Source organism: Chlamydotis macqueenii, chromosome 17 (genome assembly GCF_036417535.1).
Source record: "Chlamydotis macqueenii isolate bChlMac1 chromosome 17, bChlMac1.mat, whole genome shotgun sequence".
Lineage (NCBI taxonomy): Eukaryota > Metazoa > Chordata > Aves > Otidiformes > Otididae > Chlamydotis > Chlamydotis macqueenii.
The window spans coordinates 11,918,633-11,935,600 of NC_141572.1; the positions used below are offsets into that span (position 1 = coordinate 11,918,633).

Sequence of the window (16,968 nt, forward strand, 5' to 3'; positions counted from 1 at the left end):
CTCCTTTACTCCAAACTCTTTCTGTCCTTTCACCTCATGTGATGAGGAAACTTTAGAAACTGAGGATTGAAAGTGGTGCCAAGAGGCAGCAGGCAAGGACAAAATAGAACCTCATCACCCAACCAACTTTTGCTTAATTTCTTCTTAAAAATCTTCATGGGTGGGGATTCCTTGGCCTCCCTGGCTGACCTTGCCTACCCTGAGCCATCCTCATAGTTGCTAAGTTTCTCCTAATACCTAACCTTTATCTCCTTCTGTGCCAACTGAGCCAATTGCCTTATCCTCAGCGAGCACAAGGAACAGTTTAATCAATGTCATCTTTAAAGCAGTCTAGCACATCCAGTGGGTTTCTGTTGCAGCCGTCCTCATCTCTCTTCTCTAACAGCAGAGAAATGGGTCCCTCTGTATCACCCCACGGGAAGCTCTGAGCTCCCAGGCGAGGAGGCAACATTCCGCTTCCGGGCTGGGGAAGAGCCTCTTAACAGTGGAGGCTCTGGGAAAGGTTCCCTTTACACGAGTTGCTGGGAAGAGGTTAGGATGGAGCGGAATGCAGTGACTGACGAAAGTCTGTGACAAATGGTAACGAAGAGGTTAGAGGGAAGGTGGAGCTCAGGGCACCTCCGAGGAGAGAGGTCTCATTTTTCAAATCTGTTGTTGCTTTCTGTCACTTTATATGAAATCTTTGGAGTGTTATGTTAAGAAAAAAAAATGGGAAAATGTTTTCAGCTCCTCTTTGCAGAGGGGGACCCTTTGCAGGCTGCTGCAGAGAGGCGACACCTGGACGGGGGCCAGCGCTGGGCGCTCTCGCTGTGCGGAGCAACTCCGGCGTTAGAGCCGAGCAGTCGGTGTTTCCTCCCTGGTTTGCTGGACCGCTTTAGATAGGATCGTGGAGACTAGACACCACGTAGTAATGTAGCCTGTAGAGAGGGGGAATAGCAGGAAGTGAGCAACCTGATCTAGTCGGGGATGTCCCTGCTTCTTGCAGGGGGGTTGGACTAGGTGACCTTTGAAGGTCCCTTCCAACCCAAACCATTCTATGATTCTAAGTGCTCTCTGATTTTTCCCTTAGCCATCCTTTCCAGGACAGTGAGTGGAAGCCTGCAGTCTCCTACTGCCCTTCAGAGACGACTTCTTTTTTGCTGTTTTATGCGGAATCCCTATTCACTATGCTACAAATTTGCTTGATGTTTTACTTTTATTTTCCATCCTGTGCAGATTTCTTTCCCTTTTTTTCTTTTCTTTTTCTGAGGTTCCAATCCCTCTTACTGTTTTGTGGTAACTGGAGTGGTTGTCTCCTCTCTCCTCCCATACTCCCTTCTCCCAGTTAGCCTGGTTGTCTTTATTTACTCTTCGTACTCCCCTTTCTCCTGCTCTTTGTTCACGCACACCTATGTTTCTTTTCTTTTCCTATCTTGCATGCAGCCCTGTTCCTCTCCTCCATTCTTTCCCACCCTGCTCTTCGATGGTCTGCGCCGTGTAACCTGGTTTCCCATTTCGAATCTCGCTGAGTGTTTCCTTACATGACGCAAAGAAATCCTTGGTGCCTTCGCAGCCATTCCTCTCTCTTCCTGTTCCTGGCTCTGTCCCTCCTCCTGACCAAAGTGGAGTCTAAATAATTAAATTTCTCTAAATAGCTCTTCTTCCCCTATGTGCCTGACTCTCACCCCAAGCCAGCTCCTGCCAGGAGGTGGCTGAGCAGTGGGTTCCCTTTGAGGCAGACACCCCTGGCTGCTTCATGCATGGGCTAGCAGGGAGGTTTTGCCATCAGCCTCTCCAGAGGGCCAGCATCCCTTCCAAAGCAGGCATGAGCACCACTGGAAGCCGCTGCCAGAGACTGGCATTGCCCCCGGGCTGCCTGCAGAGCTGCAGTTAATATCTTCCAGGTTTGCATGTTCAGCATCGAACACAAATATTACAAAAATGATTTGAAATCCAGTTCAAGTTTGTTTATCAACTGTCCAGACTAAATGAAAAACAAAGCTTCTTGTAGTAGCCAACTGCCAAAACCTCCTGGCTAGACACAGGTCTCCAAGACACAGTCTTTCCTTAAGCCTTATATGATGAGGGAGGGAAAGAGGCGGCTGCTGCCCTGCCCCTCCCCTAACCTCCACTTTTTGGAACCTCCCTCTCGCCATGAATAACTCCAGTGTCTGCCACTGGTGCTGGGCAGAGCTTTGCCAATCATCCTCCTCAGCAGGAAGTGGACATGATTTTGATAGTGTCACTCTACCACACACGAGACGCTGAATAGCAGGAAGAAAACTGAGCAGTTTTGTTAATCTCGCTGGTGTTTGGCAACGTCTCAGCAGCGGCCACAGAGGCACTACAGCTGTCTGTCTGCAGCCCCAGGAATACAATGCTGCATTATTTTATATTCGGCAGATCATCTTTCCAATCATAAGGTCTGGAATGTTTTATATATTTACTTCTCCATGAGGAAAGCTTCGTACTGTCACTAATCAACAGATTTTTCAAGACCCGCTGTCTTGTGTGTTACAGAGATAAATGAATTGATATTTACAGAGCATTTTGGGGTCCTAAGGTGGAAACACAAAATATTGTGTGTATGTTTTGGAAAGGGCCTCGGAATAAGTTACATGGTGCAGTGTCATTCCCAGTGATGCAAGTCCAACCACATCCTCCATCCAAATCCTCCTGAAGGCTCACTTTTTTTTTTCTTCTGATGTTCACAGAAGTTAATTCACATTGATCCTGCCCTCCCTTCTCTAATATTATTTTAGTAGAGAAAAAGAGAATACAGTAATAGGAATAATGCAAAAAAAAAAAAAAAAGATACAATGAAGCATTTTAACATTGTGTCCCTGAGAGTGCTGTACTTTATTTGTCTCATATATAACACACATTTAAAATTATAGCAGTGCACTGGTAGTAAACCAAGAGATGTTACCCTTTAGTGTGTCCAACACTGAGTTCTTGATTCATTTGTTCTTTCTTGTGTTTAATTAGCATTAGTACTGTGCCTAGGTTGGGCAATTATGGAGCATAAAACCTGTGCCAGGTGACTTGAAAATGTTAGTCCCCCCTTTGGCATATTTGCCATCCAAATCAGAGAGCAGGTGCCGGGAGGCAGCACAGCAGCCTGTGGGCAGCATGGCAGGCAGCAGTAATGGTTTTCTGACAGCCCAGCTATCGTCCAGGTTTCTCAGAACGTACAAGGGGAGATGGCTGGGATGCTGCCTCAGCACCGCTGCTTCCACTGGCCACACAGCCATTCCCCATTGCCACCAGCTGCAGTACCACCTCTGCGCATCATTATTTATATTTCTCTTCTGCACCAGCCCAGCTGCCTCTCAGGGCACCTCCACCCAAAGTAGTGACTTCAGCCCTCTGGAATGATGAGTTGGGTTATTCTGGAGAAGCAGCTCAGCCTGGGCTGGTGGCAGTGGGATCTGGGGCTGCTCTGTGGCCACAGCTGAGATGCTGCATAGCTTGTTTCCCAGAGGTGGCTACCAACTCTCTGGTGTTGAGTGTATTGCTGTGCCCAGGTATGGGGCCAGGAGACAGGATGGTGTCACTGAGCCAGCTCAGGAAATGGAGTGGGTGAATGGTGGTTTGGCAGAGCTAACGGGCAGAGGATGGATTTAACTCAGAGTTGCAGCCACAGGCCTCGGGATGAGCCCATGTAACGAAAGATAGTATTGTGAAGCATCATTAAAACAAAGGCATCCTGGTTCCTCTCCAGGAGGGATAGAAGGTGTATTGGCACATGGAAAATGAGAGTCATGAGAGAAGGGGAAGAAAGGTCAAGCAATGACGGCACAGACCTGAGACCCGTCAGTACCTGGTGCTGGAAGGAGCAGAGCAAGAGATGCATGTAGGGAGTGCTTGGCTGCAGTGGCGCACTGTGCCTGGGACCCTGTGATACCCCGCAATGAGAGGGCTTCCAGTGACCGTCACCAGAGGTTTTGTGCACCGCTCTGTTCTGATATGCCACAGATACAAACAAACGCCTTTTCCCAGAGCGACGCACGGTGCAGTCAGGAGAGAGAGCCTACAACTCCCCCCCAACTGTAGCTTTACAGGTAACAACCAGCGTTTCGTTTGTTCCTCGCCGAGCTCCTCCAGCCACCCGGGCCGGGTTTCCCCGGAGCAGAGAGCGCGCAGACCCGCTCCAGCGGCCAGCGGGACGCGGATGAACTTGTGTGGCAGCGGAGCGAGGCTGGAGCTTGGCGCGAGTCGGTCTGATAGCGTGAACGAGCGAGGAGCTGTGCGACGACTCGGGGCCAGCCTGGCCACCCTCCCTGGCGAGCCGCGGGCCGGGCGGTGCGTTCCGGGTGCTGCGGGGGCTCCGCCGCGCTGCCCAGTAGCAGCCTTGCTCCGGGCTCGCCGGCCGGTGCGGCCCGGGCTCGGCCGTGCGGGGCGGGCAGCGGCGAGCCCGCGCAGCCCCTGACCCCCGCGGGCTCCCGGGGGGCACGGAGGTACTGGGGGCTCCAAGGAAGGCTCCCCGCTGCCCGGCTGCGGCACCGGGGCGAGGAGGGCAGCCCCGGCCCCGCCCTGGAAGCGCCCTCGGTGGAGGCTGGTCCTGAGCCCTCCTCGCGCCGGCTTTAACCCGCCCGGTACCGGAGGGCTGGGGTCTGCGGGGCCCGCCGCGGCGAGCCCGAGCGCACTGGGTCAGGCCTGGCCCCGCCGCCCTTTGTCCGCCGCCCCGGGGCAGGTGCGGGCTGCGCGGCCGGGGACAAAGCGACCGCGGGCTCCCGGGGCTGCTCCCGCCGCCACCGCCGTGCCCGGAGCTGAGCGCGCTCCCCCGGCTCGGTGCGGGCGCGACTGCCGGCGCTCGGCCCCGGCGCCGCCGGCGGGTTTTATGCGCAGGGCGGCCGGCGGGCCGGCGGGGGTGGGAGGAGCCGGGCAGGTTGTGCCCGCCGGGCCCTCCTCCCTCGCTCCCTCCCCGCCCGGCGGAGAGGGGTCGGGGGAGGGGGCAGCATGGCCTGTCCGTCCGGCCCCTTTTCCAGCGCTCATCTGCCCCGGGAGTGCGGCGCCGCTCCTCGCAGGGAGAAGAGGTCCGAATGGAGACAGACGGCAGCCAGCCCGGCCTCGCCTCCCCGGACTCCCCGCACGACCCCTGGTACCGCTGCGGCGGCCGCCCCCATCACCCTTCACCCCCAACCCAGGCCCCGGTCCCAGCCCCCGGCCGCGGCCGCCCCCTCCCCCCGGCCCCGGCCACCCGGCCCGGGCAGGCGCGGCGGCGGCGGTGCCGCTGCCAACATGGCCGATCCGCGCCCTCCCCTCCCCGCCCGGCCCCGCCGCCGCTGCCGCCGCCACCCCCGCGGGGCGCCGCGGCCCCCCGGCGCGGCCCCGCTCACGGCTCTCTCCTTCCCCCCGCAGCAAAATGTTCATCGGGGGACTGAGCTGGCAGACCACGCAAGGTGAGCGCCGCGGCGGCCCCGCACCTGCCGCCGGGGCTGGGGGTGGCGGGGCCGGGGCCGGGGCCGAGCCCGGCGGGGGCGGCGGGGCCGGGCCGGGCTGGGACACCCAACGGTGGGCGCTGTGCTTGCAGAGGGCTTGCGGGAGTACTTCAGCCAGTTCGGCGAGGTGAAGGAGTGCCTGGTGATGCGGGACCCGCTGACAAAGAGATCCAGGTGAGAGGCCAGGCCCGCGCCTCCCTTAGCCCCTGCCGCGGCCCGGCCGCCACTTTAACCAACTTTCTCTCTTCTCTCCGCATCCCCTCTCCTGCCCGGGCTGTGGGGCTCAGGGGCTTCGGGTTCGTCACGTTCATGGACCAGGCTGGCGTCGACAAGGTCCTGGCCCAATCCAGACATGAACTGGACTCCAAGACGGTGAGATGACTTCTCTCATCTCAGGGGTGCATTTGCCGGCGGAGCGGCTGTGCTGGGAGCAGCTGTCGATTGCGGTGTTTGATTTCCAGTTAGAGGTCGTAAACTATCGATTCCTGATGCGGATCAATTGGCCTCTTCTCTGTCCCGTTCCCCGGCGGGTAGCCTAGCTGCTGCCCAAGCACCGGGCTCGCCGTCGACCTGGGGCCGAAGTCCTAGCGTGGATCTGCAGATCCTCGTGATGTTTTTCCTCCTGCCCGTCGCCCATCGGTTTTAAGGCCCCTCTGAGGAGTGACCGTGGCCCTCTCGGAGCTGGGACACCTGAGTGTGTTTGGGGCGAGGATTCGCACTGGGACAGAGATGCGGCTGCATTTGGGGAGAGGGCTCGCCCCTGCCCCCTGTGTGCTGCCAAGCATCGCTCCCTCCCCAAGGGTGCCATCCCCCTCCACCCAGGCCCCACTTCCCCCAGTTGTGGTGGCCTGTGCCCTCCCTCGGCAGAGAGCCTTCATGCCACATGCCCCAGAGACTGCCCCACGGTTTCCTCAGGCGAAGTTTTTGTAACGGTCATGGAGGTTCAAGACTTTATTGTCTCCAAGCATGGCCAGCTCCCGCCCATGTGGGCCACCACTGGCCTCTCAGAGCAGCCGCAGCTCCAGCCCTCGCTCTGCAACTGGGAGCTGATTAGGAGCCCCAGCTGGGCCAGCAGGAAGATTTCTGTGGCTCCCTGCGTTGGTGGTGTGTCGTACCCCATCCTGCCTTGCAAATCTGTGGCACTTGGGAGATGTGCAGGCTGTTTCGAGGGGTGGGGGTGAGGTGTCTGAGTGGGAGGTCCCTTCTCTGTAGTTTTAGTGACTTGCCTTCCCCTGAATTCCTTTTCCTTATTGCTGCCCTGGGGTGAAGGTGAGGGTAGGGATGGGGGAGCGGCGGGGGCTGCGAGGGGATGGCACGGTGAGGGGAGACATTCCGGCTCTGGGCACAGGCTGCTGAGGAGTCCAAACGCGCAACTTTATTTCTTCTAGCGCGTGGCTCAGGCGTCCTAGCCTTTATCTTGGCAGAAGGGAGAGGGCGGGAGAGCGAGACCCCCTTTCTTACAGTTTACGGCGTGAGTTGCAGCGAGATTTATGTCTGTTCCTGTTTAACTGCCTGGATCGCTCCCTTTGATGTGCACAGGTTCTTCCTCCCCACGGGAGCTCCCGGTTAAACCTACCCCAGCCTTCCTGGCCGAGGCTGGGTCCCCAGGACTCCCAGCCCTCTTCCTTTCAGGAGTGATGTAAAGTGAGTTTTGCTCTGGGGGAGGGTTAGGGTAAAGTGTTTTGAGGAGGGCCCAGGGCTTGCTTTTTTCCTCTCTCTCTTTTTTTTTACTAGCCTGTGTAAACACGGTGTCTGCTCAGCTAGTCCCGTCATGAGTCTGCGGGCTGGCATAGACCCCTCTTGGAAAGGCAAGTGATGGATGTCTGTTGTAGCACTAATCCTGAAAGAGTTTTGGGGCTAGGAGCGAGCTGAAACCCACAGTCTCCATTCTTCTCCCTGAATTGTTGCTGCCGCCTGTGTGAAGCCACTCTGTGGCCCACCGTGTGGCCCAGGAGGGTGGGGAGGAACGGGCAGGGCAGGGCAGGGGCGGCCAGGCGGGTGCTGCGGGAGAACAGAAGGGCCTCGTGGCACAGTGCGCACAGGGACCGGCCAGCCATTGAAATTCCCGGCTGCATCTGCTCCGCTCGCCCTGCCGGCGCGTCAGAGAGAATGGGGGCAGTTTCACCAGAGCCCTTCCTTTGTTAGGGACTTCGATCCTCTCCCTCTTTCCTTTTTGTTTTTTTCTTTAGCACGGTTTTCAGCTAGGTCTGATGTTTTGAGGTGTTTTGCCTGGTGAGAGGTTGGTCTTGTGGTACCGCATGGAGCCTCCGTATGGCTTTTCCCGGCTCAGCTGAAAGGCTCTCATGTGAGTCATGGGTTAAATGACATAAACTCATCTGAATCCTAATTTAGGGTTTTATGAAACCTTGCAGGAAAAGGCCCAGTGTCCTGAAAGGACAGCTTTCTGTCGAGGCTTGGTGTCTCCTGGCAAGTGGCACTTGATAGACAGTGTCTGCCCAACTTGTTGCTTCATTGTTTTCTGACTCTTCCTACCCTAACAAGGGCTGTTGGCCCGATTCTCCAGGGAAACCTTGTGCTTTTCAGACTCCTCTTTGTTTGTAAGCTAGATAGCAGCAGCCTACGGGGTTATTTATGGGAATGCTTGATATGAGAATTGGCTTTGCAGTCTCAAGGTAAAAGATTTGTGTGACTTTGTAAAGCTGCAGCTGGCCGCTGCCTTGAGCTGCTTCTTTATGTGCTCTGGGAAGAGCGGGCTTGGCGGTGCTGGGTTGCCCTGTCGTTTCTTTGTTGCCGTTACGGAGTTTTTGCTGGGTTTGTCTTTTGTGGCGGAGGGAGCTTTTGTGGCTCTCGGGCAGCGCTGACTAATGGAGCAGAGATAGCTGTGGAGGTCCGATGAATGAACAAACCCAGTCCTGCGGTCTCACGGGTCCTTCCCTGTCCTCCCCCTGCTTTGGGGCACCGATAGCAGCCAGGTTACGCAGGAGTTACGTGACCTGAGCTATGCAACGGTGCTGTCGGTGGCCTGAAGAGTGTTACTGAGGAGACCGGCCGGCCTGCTGGTACACCTGTGATGTCAGTGGGATTCCTTGTCCCTAAAGCCTTGCGGGGTGAAGTGGAAGTGGTTTGTGCTCAAGTGACTTCCACTCCTCACAGTCTGATCCTGGGGTTTTGGGTTTTGGATACAATCAGAGCAGTTCTGAATGCTCTTACTCTTAGCAGATTTCTATCTAGGTTTGTAAAAAGGATCCGTTGCGTCAGTGGGTGACACTGAAACACAACTCCTCCAGGGCTATTTGTTTTAAAACCAGAAATGAGAGAATAAGGTACCAGCGCTTTTGCTTTAATTAGAAAGACTCCAGGCACCGAGGAGCAGTCCAGTTCGCAGTCCAGTTCGAGTAACTTGAGTCCAGCACTGAACTCGCTCCCCTCCGCGTGTTCCCAGGGCTGCCCCTGCAGCCAGGCGCCGCGGCCTCCCTCCACCTGCAACAATAGCTGGTTGTGCAGAAGAATTTGTGAAATGACTGCCTGCTCCCTCCAGCCAGGAGGACGCGTTATCTCTGCCCAGTTGATCACACTCAGGGTAATGAGAAAATGAGGCCGAGCTTAGCATTGCTGAGTATGAAAGCATCTTCTTGGCAGGAGCTGAATGACACTGGCTGAGAAGTAAAAGACAGTAGATTATTGTTTTTGCTTATTATCTGCCATCAACCTCCTGGTCTCCTGCCGTCCCCTGTCCTCAGAATTTGCTGTGGGTGTCTGTGCTAGCCAGGAAGCTGGGGAGGGGGGGTGGCGCAGGGAGGGGAGGGACGGTTCAGATGCCCCAGGGAGGCACTGGAGGGTATGCTAATCTGCTGGCGCTTGGAGCTTGGGGAGGGAGGTTTATTTTTGAGTTTATTTGTGCTCTTCACTTTTGCCTCTGTTTACTTACGTGCTAAGTTTATTTATGTTGCAGGCTGTGAGTCAGGATGGAGGTGGGGAAGGCAGGGAGAGAGGCTGGTGGAAGGGCGCAGGGAGGCCGAGCTCTGGGGGTGTGTGACAAGTGAAAGGACGCGGGACGGGAGGGCGGCCAGGCTGGAAAGCCGAACAAAGCAGTGAGAGGAGCTGGAGAAACACAGCTTCCTTCTGGGCGGTTTGGGCTGGTGGGACGACGCTCCCAGCTGCAGCCTGTGCAAGTGCGGGGATGAGCCAGACCTGCCTTTACCCCAGGTCGTTGTAAGCTGATTTGTAGGTCTGGATCATCCCCGATGTGATGTAACTTTACAGGAGTTGCTGTAAAAATAGGCTACAAAGAAAGAGGAGGAGAGGAGGCTTCATGGGTGCTTGGCTTGCCGCTGCGTTAGTGTTGTCCCGGCTTTTGTGGTGGTGTAAGGCCAATGCAGGCAGGCGCTCATCCGTGCTGAGCCCAGCAGAACGCACGGCACCTGGATGGCGGCGCGGGGGCCGGCAGCTCCGGCCGGCAGCAGGTTTATACAGAAGCTGAACAGGCACAATGGGAGGCTCAGCCTGCGGAGGGGAGGCATCGCGTCATTGTGTGCAGCGCAGCCTGGGGAGAGGGGCAGCACGCTGCCCTGTCGCCACAGCCTCTGCAGCCTGGGGGGCTTGGGACTCCTCGGTTTAATTTTTGCCATCCTGTCTGCTCTTTTATTTCTTCACCCTGTGTTTTGTGGGATGAAATGTTTGGCTTTTTGTGCGCTGCCTCTTTTCTGGCCTGTTACCACCCAGGTCAGCTCTGTACTTGTCGGTGGAGTGAAGGGGGAGAGCAAAAAGGCAAAAGAAAGCACTTTTAATATGAGGCCGGACATGCAGGCACCCAGGGGCAGGCCGAGCGGGAGGGTGCAGCGCAGCCTGTTAATCCCAGCATGTGATGGGCTCTCGGGTGCGTCTGGCCAGCGCTCAGCCGGAGACGGACCACTGCATGCTGGGACTTGTAGTCTCCCTGGATTACACCTCACTGAGAGGGAAAGATGTCTGCACCCAGCTTTGTTTTATGCATCTCGGGTAGATTATTTGGGTTTTTAGCAAGGTGCCACAAGGGCGGAGACAGCTGTGCGCGTGGAGGAAACCCTGGGTCTGGCATGTTTATCTGTTCTTCCCATCTCTTTCAGATTGACCCGAAGGTAGCGTTCCCCCGCCGAGCACAGCCCAAGGTAAGCACTGCGGGCAGCCCTTGCCACTCCAAAAGGTGAAATTCGTGGTGGTGAATCTTGTTCCTCTGTGCAAGGTTGCCAGTGCACGCAACAGAGTTGCTCCCTGGGGTTTGCTCAGGACTCACCTGGAGCGGGAGCTGCTGTGCTGCATCGCCAGCGTGACGTGCTGCGCTGCGGTACGCTCCTGTCGGGCTTGCTGTGCTGGCGGGGGGGGTTGAATGGTGCCAGAGGAACTGGGAGGCCCCTCGGTTGTACTTTAGGATGCACTAGTTAGAACTGGTGAAATAAGGGCTGCGCGTGGTGAGCTTAGTCTTTGCAAGGTTGCAGCCAGTGTGTGGAGGTTTCAGGCGGAAGGAGATACAGAACAGCTCCGTGCTGTGATGGGAAAGAGTGTCATGTGTATGAATAGGTGTATGGCCAGGAGGGGGAGAAGGCTTTCATTTTGTGAAATGCCCTTGTGTGCTTCAGCACTGGAAAAGGCAGAAGGAGTTTGGTGTGCTGGAGTTTATCTACAGGAGGCTCTGGCATTGAAATGTGCAGCTGAAGGAACTTTTTCCAGGTGTGCCGCTAGAAACTTTTACCTGAGGAGCCAGCAGCAGGCTGAAGACTGCCTTAAGCCTTTGGGTCTCCCTTTAACTTTGCTCTTGGATGGGAGTTTTAAAGTTTAGAGTCTCAATTCCAAGTGCTGTCACGGGAAAAAGAACTGGGGAGAAGCAGAGAGGGAAGAGGAGACTGGTGCCGGGAGGGAAGTAAGGGGGATCAGGCACTGAGAACAATTGATGAGCAGGTATCCCGAGTAACTGGAGCCAGGAAGCACATGGTAGGAATTGGGTTAATTCCATTAAGCAGTTTGGTGACAGAAGGTGCTTTAGTGTTAGAACGGGCTGCTCTCCAAGCCAGGGAATTGCTGCGGATTAGCCCTATGCTCCTTGGGGTAATTAGGACCATGTGTTCCTCTGAGAGCAGGGGTGTAGCCAGGCAGCTAAGGGGAGGATGCAGCTGGAGAGCCGATTCAAAGGATGTCGGTGTGCCTCAGGCTGGCAGCCATGGCCCCTCTCCGGGTAGTTTGTTTTCTTCCTTGTCCCAGTTGCATGAGTGGCAGAGAGATCTCTTCACCTTCTTCCAAAGGCAAAGGAGATTTAACTGGGAGTTGACTGGGCTCCATTTAAGTGACTGGGGAATGGATGCGAAATGAGGTTTATTCCATGCAAGACTGGACGCTTCGCAATTTGCGAGCTGGGAGGGTGAAGCCTGGGGAGCCTACCCGTGCTGGCAGGCCTCCTGCCCATCCTTCCACTGTGGGAAGCAGAGCAAGTGTCTCTAGGGGAGCCTGGAGGAGGCTGGTTGTGCAAAGTGGCAGGGTTGCTGGAGGGCTGGGGAGGGGTCTTTGGAGGGGTGCGAAGGTACCAAGAGAGCAGCAGGATAGTGAGAGGAGAGGCTGGTAACGTGCTGTCTGAGGAGGAGGTGGTGGCTGAGTGCTGGCAAGCGGGATGGGGCGGTGTGAGGGCAAGAGCCGTGTGCCTCAGGGTCCTGCTGGCTGCGTTTGGCCAGGGGGCCTCGAGAAGGTAGAAGCTCGGTTTCAGCAAAGGGACAGGCACTTTGTGACAGCAGAGGGGAGTTAGTGGCCTTTGGAGTCTCCTTCTCCGCTCACTCTGGGTTTATTCGGTGAATTCCTGTCCTTCCTTTTTCCAGATGGTGACCCGAACGAAGAAGATATTTGTGGGTGGTCTGTCCGTGAACACTACTGTGGAGGATGTGAAACAATATTTCGAGCAGTTTGGGAAGGTAAGTCTCTTGAGTGGTGTTGGATCAAAGCTGTTGCTTCTGGGGCAAAAAGGAGTTTTCTGAACTTCTGTGGAGGTGGGATTAGGAGCCTGCGAGTCTTTTTCATGGGGTTAAGTAGACTGAAGCTCAGTTGCAGACCTTGGGTGGCTGTAATGTCTTTGTAGAGGCTACAGTCAGTGACTCCTGCCCTGTGGTGATTTGAAACAAAGAGTTTGTGCTTGTTCCTGGAGTCGGCGGGACCTGGGCTAAGGGAAATGGTTTTCAATTTTTTTCCCTATCCAGAGGCCTCTCATGGCATTTTGGTCCTGTCTGTTTGCAGTTTGTTTAAACGCTGGAGGAAGGCTTGTAGGCACTCCTAACAGAGTGGCTGCAGCATCAGACCCGTGAGTTTGGCTTGTTGCTGACTCTGAGCCTTGATGTTTTGGTAATGCTTTACTAAAATAAGCCTTTTGGTCCTGAAACTTCTCCTGCTGAGTCCTGGGCAAGTGATGATGTTGGGTTTGCATGTTTGCAGAAAATTTGGCACTGTGGCTGTCCCTGGTATTGGTTTGTCTCTGCTGTGCCAGCTGGTGGCTCAAGGAAGGGTGGGCTTCTGTGGACGGAAGTCATTTGTACTGTGGTCTGTAAAAGCCAAGTCTGCAAATTGCAAGTCGGGACCGAATCAGAAGATAGAAGGGGGCTCAGTCTTGGTCCTTCAGTCCTCTGTCAGGAGGCTGCGAGGATCCCCGGGAGCTATCTCAGTAGTCTTAGAGTGAAGGATCCCAAGATTTTAAATGGGATTAGGAACTGAAGGTGATCATCGTACCTAAATGCTGAATGCGGTCACCTCTAGGGCAGGGCACTGTGACTGTTTTGCTGTTGTTTGGTGGTGTTATGCATAGGTTTGCTGTTTGGGGCAGGAACTGTTGGATTCTGTAGCTGTTGGGACCTTCCTGCCCGGCTGGGGGGGCAAAACAGAGTTTGCTGGACAGTGATCTGTCCAGGATGTTGCTGATAGATCAGGGATGTGGAGGAAAGTACCAGAGGAACTGTAGAGTTTGAGGGGTAAAGGCTTTGGTATTAATTTTCTTCTGAAACATCCTGCGAAACGGTTATGTTGTGTTAAGGCACATTAATTATTGAACGGAAGGGGAGGTTTGTAACCCATTTTGCCATATCTTTGAAACTTTTGGGCAGAAAGCTTGGAACAAGTGTTTGCTCATACCTTTGTTCACCTTCTGAAGTAAAATCTGCATGTCCTAGTATGCTATCATGAGTGCAAAGTGGGACTCCTTTGTATTTCTGTTCAGTCCTAAGAGAAAGTGGCAATAGCAGAAGTGCTCAGATATACCCATGCGTGCCAGCTGTTAGCTCTGTGTGGTTTTATCTTCTCTTAGAAATAAGCAAACTCTATTGTGTCCCCAAGAGCTTTTACATGGTGTCACTGAGGGTGTCGCCACTAAAGGCGGTGTTTTCTGTGTGTCTGTGTAGTCTTAGTTGTTAGATTGACTTGCATGTGCTTCTGTGCTGCTGATGGATGCATTAGATAGGAAAACAAAATGTCTTGAGTATAATCCCCTTTAACCTTAACTGTACCTCGTAATTTGAAGCAGAAGCATGTTGTGTAGCACTTTGTTTACAAGCAGTTACGACTGTCTAGTTTGAGAAGTACTTTCCAGTTCTTTTGGGGTGTTAGGCTGTTATGTTCCTCTTATTTAATGGTCATGTGCTGGAAGGTGTCCTGACGTGAGGAGACTGGCAAGAACTGGTTGCGTCAGATTGTTTTCTTGGGACTGGGCAGAAGGGAGAGTTCTGCATAGCTCAGTGCAATTCATTTGCAAAGAACCAGCATCCTGGACAACATTTGGCACTCAAAAACTGCATGAGGCCGATGCAGCTGGCCTCTTGGCTCTGGAGAGTTTCCGTGGGGAGAGGTCAGGGTTGGTCAGATTGACTCCCTGTTTTTGGGGCAGTTTTGTGACTCATCTGGCCATTTCAGCTGAGGAGAGATGCTTTATAGCATCGTTCCTGGCCTGTAACCATCTTCCAGGCTAAGCCTCAAATAGTTCACCAAAGGCCAGGAGAACGATTCCTTGAGAAATTCTCTCCAGTCGCTCCGTATGGCTGATGTGCAGGATCAGCGGGAAAGCGTGTTTCAGAGGAAAGGCTCCGTGGCCATCAGCTCTCAGGTTCTGAGCTCTGAATGCGCGGCTCTGTGGTTTCTAGGGCTAAGAAAAGCCTGTTTGTTGCCTTCAAGTTCAGATGTGACTCATGAACATGATTTTGGTACGCAGGCTCTTTTGGTGTTTGTTGATGATACTCTCGGGCCTCCTAGCTTTCAGACACCTCCTAGGATCCCTTCTTTAGGTGTCCTTTTGGCACCTGGCTCTGTGGTCTTCATCTCCTCGATTTATGGCGTCTTTAAGTGAGAGGTGGTGTTATCTTCATCTTGGAAAACTTATCTGAAAAAATATTTTCGAAGTCATTTGGGTCAGTACTATTTCTGGAATTGGATTGTGACTGTGTGAAAAGGAATTGTTAAGGATGGAGGACTTACCCTCCAAGGAAATGGTTTTGTCTACGTTCTGTCTTCTTATGAGCGCCACAGTTTTTTAGGTTCTGGCAGGAGAAAAACCACTCCTCTTTCCTCCTACCTGTCTAGGAAGGCATGAGGATGCTTAGGATGTAGAGAGGAGAGAGAGGGGAGCACAGGACATTCTGTCTTGACTCCTCAAGATCAAAGTACTAGGTTCCTGGAGGTGATTTTTAGTCAATCTTTGAGAATTCAGTGGTGAGCTGAGTTTGGATCTCAGCTTCAGGGAGAGATCATCCTCTGCTTCTGAGGAAGAGGGAGTACAGACTGTTGAATGCGTTTTGCTTTAAGGTTATCTTCTACGTAACCCTCAGGCTGCAAGCCTAAGTGTGTGTTAGATTTGCTACCACTTAAGGTCTTTAAATTAGGATAGATGCTTTTAGAAAAATACCTTTTAGCCCAGACAGAAAGCACGCACATGCTGTAGGAATTACGAGAGGAAGTGCTATGGCCTGCAGTACAGACAAGGTCAAATTAGATTATCATAATGTTCTCTCTGGTCCAAATCTGCGAACTGCAGTTTGCAAGTCTATCAAGGTAGCTGGCATCAGTGCATCTCAGGTCAGAAACAATGCACCTCTTGTGTCCATTAGCAGGAAAAAATCAGAAATTTGGTGGGGTTGGAGATGAAATGGCTTCCCATTTTGTAAAGCAGAATTCCCAAGCTTGATTTTTCTATTTTGGCATTTCTGCTTACTCTCATATTTTTGTTTTGTTTTGTTTTTTTTCCTTGCTGTCTAAAACCTCCTCTCAGATTTGTAAAATGGAAGTGACAAAAGAAAAAATGAAAATGTGTGAGGAGGAAATCCATGAGTATTGCTTAGGGATAAAGGAAGAAAGGGAGAGGCTGGCACTAGAGTTCTTCATATCAAAATACTTGGTTTTAACAGGCAAAAAAGGTGAAGCTTCAAAGAGGATCCCAAATACAGTGTGAGTTTCTCTGCTTCAAAGAAGAATCACTTTATTTTTTTTCTTCTAAAACTGTGAATGAAAAATATGGGTTGCTGTTTTCCTGAGGAAGAAAATACAAAGGTTTTTTTTAGCACAGTGAGAGAGACTGAGAAGTGCTCTCAGGCTGGCTATGGTTTGTCAGGTGCAGCTGCTAGGGCTTTGAACATAGCGGGATCTCTAGGAAACACTTCTGGCTCCAAAACTTGAATCTCTGAGATGCAAGCTAAGGCCTTGGACATGCTTTCTAAAGGAGATTATTTTTTCAACCGTAGGACAGAAGTCCTGGAAAGAATTGCATTCACAGTATGTGTAGCCAAGTGTCTTGGCTCAAATTGGATGGTGCTGGAGATCTTTAGACTTCACAAGGAAGTATTTCAACAGCCTCTCTAGATTCAGGCTACCACCCTCCCTGAAACAGAGAGAGAGAGAGAGAGGAGGAAGGTATCTTGCACCTACCACCTCAGGCGTAGCCAGTCCTCTGTCTAGTTTAACACACATGAGGATGCCTCAGAGGAGCTCAAGTCCCAGTTTCCTCCTTTTTCTACTTCAAACTGTGGGAACTTGTTGTTCTGTGTTATTGGGTGGGGGCAGGGGGGGAAGGGTGTTCTCCATCAGAATAATTTCTTTGGACCATTGAGCCTCTAAGCTTGTAATAAGCAAGGTTATTTATTTCAAACCATAACTGAAAAAACTTAGATCGTCTTTCCTTTTCAAGCGTTGGTCTGATGAGGTTTTGCGGTAGAGAGAGTCAAATAAATGGCGAGATAAGAGGCTCAGAACAAATGAGGTCTTTTTGTCATGGAGTTTATCTAAGCTGTGAAATCTTTGCCCCAGGATGTTCTTGCTAAAATTTGCATAGGCTCCAAAATGATTGGACAAATTCATGGAAGGTCTTTTAAATACACAGACACCCCTTTGAGTTCAGGAAATTCCCAAATCACAAGTGGCTGAGATCTGATGGAGTATTCTGGGGTCTATCATAATATCTTTGCCTTGTCCTTATGTTCTCCCAAAGGAGTCTGCTGTTTGTCAGTATTTCAGGGAGTGTTGGGCAAAGTGGACCTCTGCTCTAACCTGGTACAGCCAGTTTTTTGTTTGTCATTAGGAGAGAATTTGGTCCTTTCTAGTT

General features: G+C 53.0%; 1 protein-coding gene across 2 annotated transcripts in view; it reads left to right on the plus strand.

Annotated features, from left to right (window-relative positions):
• The first annotated feature begins 4,935 nt into the window (after positions 1 to 4,935).
• The window catches only part of MSI1 (musashi RNA binding protein 1), a 30,987-nt gene continuing 18,954 nt past the window's right edge, over positions 4,936 to 16,968 (plus strand). For both annotated transcript variants that reach the window (XM_086761691.1, XM_086761693.1), the window contains exons 1-6: positions 4,936 to 5,083; positions 5,344 to 5,384; positions 5,516 to 5,597; positions 5,711 to 5,795; positions 10,490 to 10,531; positions 12,224 to 12,316. In XM_086761691.1, coding sequence (XP_086617817.1) covers positions 5,025 to 5,083; positions 5,344 to 5,384; positions 5,516 to 5,597; positions 5,711 to 5,795; positions 10,490 to 10,531; positions 12,224 to 12,316 — 402 coding nt within the window. In that variant the 5' untranslated portion in view covers positions 4,936 to 5,024. The remainder of the gene's footprint in view (positions 5,084 to 5,343; positions 5,385 to 5,515; positions 5,598 to 5,710; positions 5,796 to 10,489; positions 10,532 to 12,223; positions 12,317 to 16,968) is intronic.